We start from the raw sequence: 9,496 nt of genomic DNA, 5'->3' as shown, positions 1-9,496 counted from the left end.
ATATATAGTTACTAACTAATGTATTCTGTGTGATTTTTCTAGACAACAGACCTGCTAACCCAAGCAATGACAGAGCTCTCCCAGACCCTAACAACAGATTACCGAACACCTCAAGGGGACTACCAGAGGATTCAGTACATCCCTGTGTCTCAGTCCGCATCTGGTCTCCAGCAGCCTCAGCATATACAGCTTCAAGTGGTGCAGGTGGCTCCGGTACAGTGTGATGCATCTTTCTCCTTACCTCTGTGAATGCCATTAGCAAAGGTGGTTGCAGGCTTCCAAAAAAGCATCGAGTAGGGCTGGGATTTAGCTCAGCAGTTATGCCGCCTTCCTTGCAGAGGCAAGGTCCCGAGTTCAATCCCCAGTGCCAAAAGAAAAAGCATCGCGATCTCAGAGGTGGAGCACATAACAAGCTTCTAAGTAGAAGTTCTGAGTGTCCAGCTTTTGTGAAATACCACCTCTACCTCCCTTCTCGGGCTGACAGGGCTCTGGCCTTGGCAAAGTAAGGGAATTTCTACCTGGGTTCCAGCACTTACAGTCATCCTGTGCTATTGCATAGGTAGTAATAGCACCTCTTTCTAGGGCTGGTGATTTAGCTCAGTGGTTCTGGTGCCTGCCTCGCTAGCACAAGGACCCCGAGTTCGATCCCCAGTACCAAAAAAAAAAAAATAGCACCTCTTTCTGAGCCTCATCTGAATCCTTATCCTTTAGTGTCCAGCTTGACTACTTGACAGTTAGCCAATTTGATAAACCCTTAGACGGGCATCAAATTACTTGCATCAGGGGCCAGGGATTTAGCTCAGTGGTTCCACTGCTTGCCTTGCAAGCACAAGGTCCTGATTTTGATCTCTGGTACCAAAAATAAAGACAAAACAAATTACTTGTATCAGTGAGAGGTTATAAAGAATAATTTTAATTTATTTCCTAAATATTAGTAACTTTTTAGTACAGAGGTATAATAACTATGTTCCTTTTGCCAAATTATGAATAGCTCATTCTCACTGATTAGGGACCTAAAAAGAAGGAATGCTCCCAGGACGGTCTTCCATTTCATTATGCTATGAAGAAGTATACTCAAGGCACAAATGAACAAACTTGTTGCTTTGAAATAATTTTGCCTAAAACAAATAATTAAAACAGGACTGGGGATTTAGCTCACTGGTGCTGCAGTCTGCCTCGCAAGTGCAAGGTCCTGAGTTCGATCCCTGGTATACACACACACACACACACACACACACATACATAAAATTAAAACAAACATGATTTTAAACTTACAGAAATTGGAAATTGTCATGGTCACTGACTGTTGTTCATGCTGTCATGTTTTCTTTTCCTTCTTTTTCTTTTTTTTTTTGAGATAGGGTCTCACTATGTAGTTGAGACTGACCTGGAACTCACTATGTAGTCCAGGCTGCTCTCAAACTCACAACAATCCTCCTGCCTCAGCCTCCTGCATGCTGGGATTACAGGTGTGTGCCACCACGCCTGGCTGGTGTCTTGTTTTCTTATGGGAGGGTTCTTAGCTTTAGGCTTTGGAGGGAGCTGAGAGGCTGTGCTGTGGTTTATCAACTTGAATATGCACATTGCTCTGGAAAAAGGGGCCATAGTTGGCCAGATTTTTAAATATGTCTCTGATATGAACAAGATTAGGGACCACAGTTCAGTATATCACTAGTGACAAACTAACAGCAGATTCTCTGCTTTGATCTCTTACTTGGTGAGGGAAGGCCACTCAATGTAGTTGAAATTTGGGAAAATGCTGATTTCTGAAAGCTTCTGAGGCAACTTATATATACTAGGACCATTTTCCTTCTCTTTCCTCTTCCAGAATGTCAGACACATATGCTTTAGAAGCACACTTTTTCATAGTCTTTTTCTCTACTCTTGGCCAGTTTGTGGGCCCTCTGGATGTGCAGTAATGAGTCTGAAGTTCCCTTTGTGCTTCTCTTGCTGTCAGGATATTGAATTTTTAAAAAAATGATCCTAGGGCCAGGGATTTAGCTCAGTGGTTCCGCTGCTTGCGTCACAAGCATGAAGTCCCGAGTTTGAGTCCCAGTACCAAAAAAAAACCAAATGATCCTACTTCTCTAGAGGAGTTGGCATACTTTCTATAAATAGGTCAGAGAGTAAAAAACCTTGGATTTTGCTGTTTTGTGTCTGTGGCAGCAACTTGACTCTTTCCTGAGAGATGAAGGAGTGGCTTGAGAGGGGAGGCTCAGGGAGAGGGGAGTGACCAACACTGCTATAGCCAGCAGGTTTTTCTTACCTGGGGGGCTATGGAGGCAGGAGAGCACAGAGGAAGCGCCTGAGACTCCTTTGCTTTGTGGGATTTTTTTTTTTTTTTGGGACTGGGGATTGAACTCAGGACCTTGGTTTATCAGGCATGTGGCAGAATCACTGGGCTAAATCCTCCGGTTTTTTTTTTTTTTTTTTTTTTTTTTTTTTTTTTTTTTTTTTTTTTTTTTTTTTTTTTTTTTTTTTTTTTTTTTTTCTTTTGTACTGGGAATTTAATGTAAGGCCTTCACACTGAGCTACATCTGTAGCCCTTCTTACTTACTGTTTTATTTTGAGACAGAGACACGGTCTCACTAAATTTCTAAATTGCTCAGGTTGGGCTTGAATTTGTAGTTCTCTTGCCTCAGCCTTCCAGAGTTCTGGGATTACAGCTGGGTGCCAGCACACCTACTTTAGGGATATTACTTTTAACTGAACTTTCTCTGTGGAAAGGTTTTCTTTAACCTCATTCCATACATATTTGGTTTCTGGGCTTGTTTTTCTCCCTCCAGGCCACTTCCCCTCACCAGTCTCAGCAATCCACTGTAGATGTGGGCCAGCTCCACGACCCTCAGACCTACACACAGCATGCCATCCAAGTGCAGCACATCCAGGTTACGGAGTCTACCGCCTCTGCCCCAGCGTCATCCCAGGTACACTGCAGAGAAGTACTTGTGGCAGCAGGCACCACAACAGTGAGACATCATCCCTGACCACTGAGGTGATGTCGTTCACTGCGTTGTTATTGATTCCCCTATCCCGGTGGAACCCTGTGATATAGCCTGGAAGCATTGACCTTTCTTCCTATTGCACTTGCTAAATTGGAACAATGACTTCATGGGTATTACTGTGTATTATTTTGTTTGTATGATTGAGTCTTTCTGAAATACATAGGGGGAAGTGTGGAAATTCAGAAGAGGGAGAAAATATGTGTAGCAGGGAATCAAGAGACATCTTTGAAGATGTGACCTTTGAATTAGCTCTTTTTTTTTTCTTTTTTAGTTTATTGATACAATCTAGGTCTACAATACAGTTACATTCATTACTGGGATCCTGTACTTTCACATGACAGGTCTTGGTTCTCATTTTTTCCCCTTGTCCCTACCCTACCTTCACCCCCTCTTCTCCTCCCCATTAACAAACTCTTTATTTCCATTTTTTCATTTTTCACATATATTTTCTTTTCCCTTATTTTGGTTTTGTTTTTTGTTTTTGGTACCGGGGATCGAACTCAGGTCCTTGCGCTTGCGAGGCAGGCCACCGAACTGCTGAGCTAAATCCCCGGCCCCTCTTTTCCCTTATTTTGAATTAGCCCTTAAAGGAAGAGCAGAGTTTTGACATGTTGTTTGGGGAAGTTCACAGTGTGGTAAACGAGGGAGGTGGGAAATTGCAGAGTATTTATAGGAAATTGTGAGTTGATTCTGTTCAGAATAGGAAATGATGTTTGGAAAGAAAGTTTGGAGCAGGATTATGGAGAGCTTTGAACAACAGACAGTGGAGCATGGGCCTCTCTGCAGTAAGGAATAAGCCTCTCCACAGGATGTCTGCCTGTGTACCTTACTTCACATAGACTCGGATGGGATTATCCAGTGCAGTTTAATGGAAACTGATGCAGGAATTATTTCCATTCGTGTTGCACATTAGCCCTGTGACACTGGCAAGTTAGTTCACCTCTTGTGTTTTGTTTTGTTTTTTTAACTTATACAATGTAAACAATTATACTTTCATTCACTTATGTTTCAGACAAGTTCAGGGAAGTTAAGTTTTTGAGTACTCTTACAGGTAATCCTTGGAAACAAATGAGAATTTCAGAGTTATGATTTCATTTCATTAATTTGAATATTTAAATATTATTACCCTAGCAGCGATACTTTCAGTCTTATAATTCATATCAGTGTGTTTTATTCTTTCTGTTATTTCTGAGTCCTAAATCTATTAGAATTTCTCAATTTCCTGCCCCTGTGTCCTCCTTCCCCCTAGATAGCTGGGCAGCCCTTGAGTCCCTCTGCCCAGCAGGTGCAGCAGGGGCTCAGCCCCTCCCATATTCAAGGCAGTTCTTCGTCACAAGGGCAGGCCTTGCAGCAACAGCAACAGCAGCAGCAGCAACAGCAACAACAACAGCAGCAGCAGCAACAGCAGCAGCAGCAGCAACAGCAGCAGCAGCAACAGAGCTCCTCAGTACAACACACATACCTACCCAATGCTTGGAACTCCTTCCGTGCCTACTGTGAGTAAGGAAAAGGGGATAGCACTGTGCAGTTTGTGAATCTCCAGCTCAGGGCCTTAATTTAATCAGCTTTATGGTAGGTTTTTTGGATTAAAATATCAACTGATCATTTTCTACACTCTCTGGTTGCATATATTTGAATGAGTTTCATGAAAAAACTCAAGGCCTTGTTTTGATCTCAGAGAGCCAATCTTCAGGGTTTTTTTTGGTACCGGGGATTGAACTCAGGACCTTGTGCTTGTGAGGTAGAGGTAGGTACCAGAACTACTGAGCCAAATCCCCAGCCCCTCAGAGAGCAAATCTGATAGAATGTTTTCAGAGACATTAGGTAGTTTTCTAGAGGAAGTTCAGGTAGGTAACTTAAATAGAATAGATGAATAGTGGATGTGTTAATGCTAATAATTTATTTCTTTTACCAATATTTATTGAATGCTTCTGTATTCATCACTATGCTTGACCCAGAGTATATGAAAATTAATATTAACAATAATATCCATAATATCACAAAATAATAACATTGACCAACTTTTATTATGCTCTATATACCAGGAATGATTCTAAAGCACATTTATCACACTCAGCATTTACAAAATCCTACAAGATAAACACAACTATTATTTGCAATTATAGATAAGGCAATTGAGACATAACAACTTGTCTGAGAGACATAGCTATCAGTGGAGGATTGGAGCCAAGCAAATCTGGCTTCAGAGCTTACACTCTATAAACCACCTCACTGTGATGGTCCTAATAAGACAGTCTCTGGCTCGAGCAGATCATCGTTAGCAGAGGAGATGCAAAATGAGTAGCTGATTCAAAACCCTGAGATCATTGCTATGGGCTTAGTTACTAGTTGGCTGCCAGAAGTCAAGCAAGTGAAAAACCTTGGTTGGGACAACAGCCTTGGTTTGTTTGAGTTGGGTTCCAAGTAAGGGTCATAATGTAATTGATTGTATCTCCTGAGTTCTAGATTTTGTTGGGGCATCCTCATGTTGTCCTTAACATACTTTTTATTTCCTGTAGACTGGCAGTTATACCTGCAGTTTTGATGAGTATTGGGTTCAGTTTTTTCCCACAAGGTACTTCAGAGCTGATACGTACACTTCTATCAGGAAGCATATAATGTTTGGTTGTCTGTCTTTTTTTGTGTTTATTCCTAAGCTCAATTATTTTATTAGAGCTCACAGAGTTGCAGAACTGTGATATTCTATCATTCTTATTCATTAATTAACTAGAAAAAAAATTTTTTTTGGTACTGGAGATCAAACTCAGGTCCTTGCGCTTGCCAGGCAGGCAGTGGAACCACTGAACTAAATCCTCAGTGAACTAGAAAAATTGTATTAAAGAAAAATTTCCCTTAGCTACGAGATTACTTTGAGATACACTTTGAATAGGGAAGGTAGGATAATTTCTTTTCTTTTTTTTTTAGGACATGATATTTTTTACTTAACAATAGATTCATTGGGATGTAACACCATTGTATGAGAAGAGGAACACCTATTTGTTTCTAGAACTTATCTTAAAAGTCCTAGATCATTGAACTTTATGTATTTCTTGTTTTCCAGCTTCTGAGATTCAAATGATGACTCTTCCCTCTGGTCAGTTTGTGATTACAGACAGTGGCGTGGCAGCTCCTGTCACATCGGGCCAGGTGAAGACGGTCGCTCCGGTAAGCCGCCCTGCCCATGTGCTGGTGCTGTGTTGGAACCCTCGTCACAGTTCAGGTTTTAGTGATCAGTCTATTTTTTGGTTTCTCACATAGAAGATTCCTTGAAAGCTGGCTCTTACCCTTTTTTGGGAGGCTTACCTGTTCAACTAGTAACTACATCCAGTACCCCAGATCCATCTGTATATGATCACCTTTTTATGTGCTTCTTGGAAATATTAGAATCCTCAAGATTATTGGTTCACAACTGGTCTGGGAAAGAATAATATAGTGATTCAATTACAGAGTTATTTTAAACAATTCATTCACCCACTCCAAGATGAAAAATATTGCTGTAAATTATCTTGTCATATTTAATTTGGGAAGATACAATATTGACTCTACCTGCTGCTTATGTTTTTATCTTCACAGGTTTGTTGTGACCTGCCTCTAAGTTTTTAGAAGACAGAGTATACACATTTAAATTAAGAAAAATACTTTTGGGGTGGGGAACATGTGCTCAACATGCATGAGGCTCTGGATTCCATGCCCAATAGCAAAAAAAGAAAAGAAAAACTGTGTTAGGTGACTGAGCTCTAGAAATCTCGTGTACAGCATTGTGACTGTAACTAATAATGTATTGTATACACAAAAATGGCTACGAGAATAGATCTTAAATATTCATACCACAATGCATCATATACCAAATCATCATGTTGTACACCATAAATATATACGCTTTTTGTCAAGTATACCTTAATGAAGCTGGGAGGAAAACAGAATAATACTCTTAAGTGACTAGGGGATGTTGAGATATTCCCAGGGGAAGATTATTTTCTAGGAGGCCTAGGGATAGCAGAGTAGCCTGGTGGCTTAAAAAACCCAATTTTCAAAGAGAGCATACTGACAGTTTGCTCATTTCTCAGCACACAGATCATATGAACTAGAGGTAGGAGAAACAGAGTGACACTGTTAAATTGTCAATGGAACAGTCCCATTGGCATGGTCAGTGCCTTCTCTGTTCCCTGGAAGACCTATTAACTATGAGTGTGTTTGTTTATTTGTAGTTTGGCCATGAACTCATTTGAGAACCTGATTATGGGGCCCAGGATGTTTCCTGCTCTTTGCACAATATACATAAGCACAGCATGTATGTACATTTTGGGGACCTCATGGATTCTCTACAGCCCACCTACGGATCCCTAGGAGTCAATGGATCCTGGATTGAGAATCCCCTCCCTACCACAGGAAGGAACTAAATCATAATCAGAAAACTGCTTGGTAGGCAAGGCTTCAGAACACGTGGCCCCAGATAAATCAAACAAGTATTTGGCTATGGCCTTTTTTTCTGGACAATGCTTGGAAAGGCCATTATCTGAGTTTCCCTCTGTGCCTGCTTTTTCCCCTGTTATTAGGCAGTTTTTTGTTACTATAACAAAATACCTGAAGTAATTAACTTATAAAAGGTCTGTTCAGCTTACAGTTTTGTTGGTTCTGGTTCATAATCTAGTGGCCTTGTTCTCACAAGGAGCATATCATGGTGGAGCACATGGCAGAGCAGGCTACTCACTTTGTCAGCCAGGAAGCACAGAAAAGAAGAGGAAGGGCCAAGGAATCCCATCAAGGGCCCCACTTAAACACTACCATCTCTTGATAGTACCACTGTAGGGACCAAGCTTTCAGCCCAGAGCACTGGCAAACACTTATTCAAACCATAGCATCCTGCTTCTATAGATGACCAATCTCCCTTCTGATAGACATTCTTTCTTTAAAAGTGTTAACATAATGAAATAGCCAACGTACAGATCTGTGAAGAAGTTTTATGATCAGAGGAAAACATGAAAATTCCTTTAAATTTACTCAGCATAAGGGACTTCATTCTGATGCTGTACACTTCCTGTGCTTTTTTATTCCTCCCCCGCTTTGCATGGTGTTGGAGATCAAACATAGGGCCTCAAACATGCCAGGCAAGTAGTCTATACTTCATTTCCCTTCCTGTGCTCTTAAGTGTTAGAATGCATATTTGATGGTAGCACATTTTAAATATCCTTACTTACTTGGCAAAATAAAACTTTTGGACGCCTTTAGTATTATTTTTAATTTTCTGATCTTCAAAGTTCTAAATCTGGGGACCATTAATCTTGATTAACTGTTTTAGGGGCCTCTTTAAAAAGGAAACTTTATCTCTTTGATCTATTTTGTATTAATCTAAACATGTGATTGACAGCACTTCTAAATTCAGGTAGAATTTCTTAATTCTTAAGAACATTATGAAAGCACATACTGTATTTTTGGCTGGTAGGTTACTACTGTGATGCAAATTTCTGCACCTAAAGTTCTTCACTGTGATTTGGTAATACAGCTAATGTGATCCCTTAAATTAACCTCTGTAGCCAGTTACTGTGACTGATTCATGCTCTACAGGACAGAGGTAAAGCATCTCTCATAGGTGCCTATTTCAGGTCCCTGTGCAACATTTCTTTGGTATTCCATCCTCCTGTATCTTACCCCTCCCTTTTAGGCCCCAGAGTTTTAAAGATCCTTCTTTTCCTGCTCTAGGGTCATTATGTGTTGTCAGAAAGTCAACCAGAATTGGAAGAAAAGCAAACTTCTACTCTCCCCAGTGGAGTCCAGGTTCAGCCATCTGCACACAGTGACTCCCTAGACCCCCAAACCAACAGCCAACAGCAGACCACACAGTACATCATCACGACCACCACTAATGGGAACGGGAGCAGCGAAGTCCACATCACCAAACCATAGCTTCCGTCCTGGAGCTAGCATCTGCACTCATGTCATGTCTATTTTCATTTGTCAGTCTGAAGCTTCTAACACTTAGACCTCTTTTTAAAAATTTGTTATGTACTCAAGAGCCTGGAAACTACAGTCAGCACCCTTACATATAGCAGAGTTGGCTTTGTCAAGGTCATCTGTACCAAACTGACTCTTCAAACCCCGGAGTTTCTGCCACAGAAGGGAAATCTTTCAGGGGAAGGTAGATTTCAAGATGAAGAAACTTTGCTTTGCTCTTGAGTTGGTTTTTTTTAACTCACTAATAAGCCTTACTTTCCCTTTGTGGAAATACTAAGTGGTATATTGTGTTCATACCAAAGGTGGAGATGAGATGTGCCATGTCCATGGTCATTGGACTTCAGAATTCTAGCCCTGGCACCAAAGCACAAGGGGCATTTCATGGGCATGAATTAGGTCTGCACTGCTTTTTATCTTGTGAGCTTGAGGAGTTTACTGGATAAGGAAATAAAAATGAAGCAAAAGTTTGATAGAGGTGTTCTGAAGGAAAAACTCATTTTAAAATTTCAGATTGTTGATTTTTTTTTTTTTTTTTTTTG

The 9,496-nt window shown here is 40.7% G+C and overlaps 1 protein-coding gene across 4 annotated transcripts in view; it reads left to right on the top strand.

Moving 5' to 3' along the window:
• Prdm10 (PR/SET domain 10) overlaps positions 1-9,489 on the top strand; it is a 93,644-nt gene extending 84,155 nt beyond the window's left edge. For all 4 annotated transcript variants that reach the window (XM_010640101.2, XM_010640102.3, XM_010640103.3 and 1 more), the window contains 5 exons: positions 43-213; positions 2,787-2,927; positions 4,255-4,501; positions 6,067-6,170; positions 8,706-9,489. In XM_010640101.2, the coding sequence (XP_010638403.1) occupies positions 43-213; positions 2,787-2,927; positions 4,255-4,501; positions 6,067-6,170; positions 8,706-8,909 (867 nt within the window). In that variant the 3' untranslated portion in view covers positions 8,910-9,489. The remainder of the gene's footprint in view (positions 1-42; positions 214-2,786; positions 2,928-4,254; positions 4,502-6,066; positions 6,171-8,705) is intronic.
• The last annotated feature ends 7 nt before the right edge of the window (positions 9,490-9,496 follow it).

The sequence above is a fragment of the Fukomys damarensis genome, unplaced genomic scaffold (genome assembly GCF_012274545.1).
Source record: "Fukomys damarensis isolate Sample0158 unplaced genomic scaffold, DMR_v1.0_HiC HiC_scaffold_16, whole genome shotgun sequence".
Lineage (NCBI taxonomy): Eukaryota > Metazoa > Chordata > Mammalia > Rodentia > Bathyergidae > Fukomys > Fukomys damarensis.
Note: the sequence above shows the minus strand (reverse complement) of the source record. Positions and strands in the feature narration are given on the sequence as shown.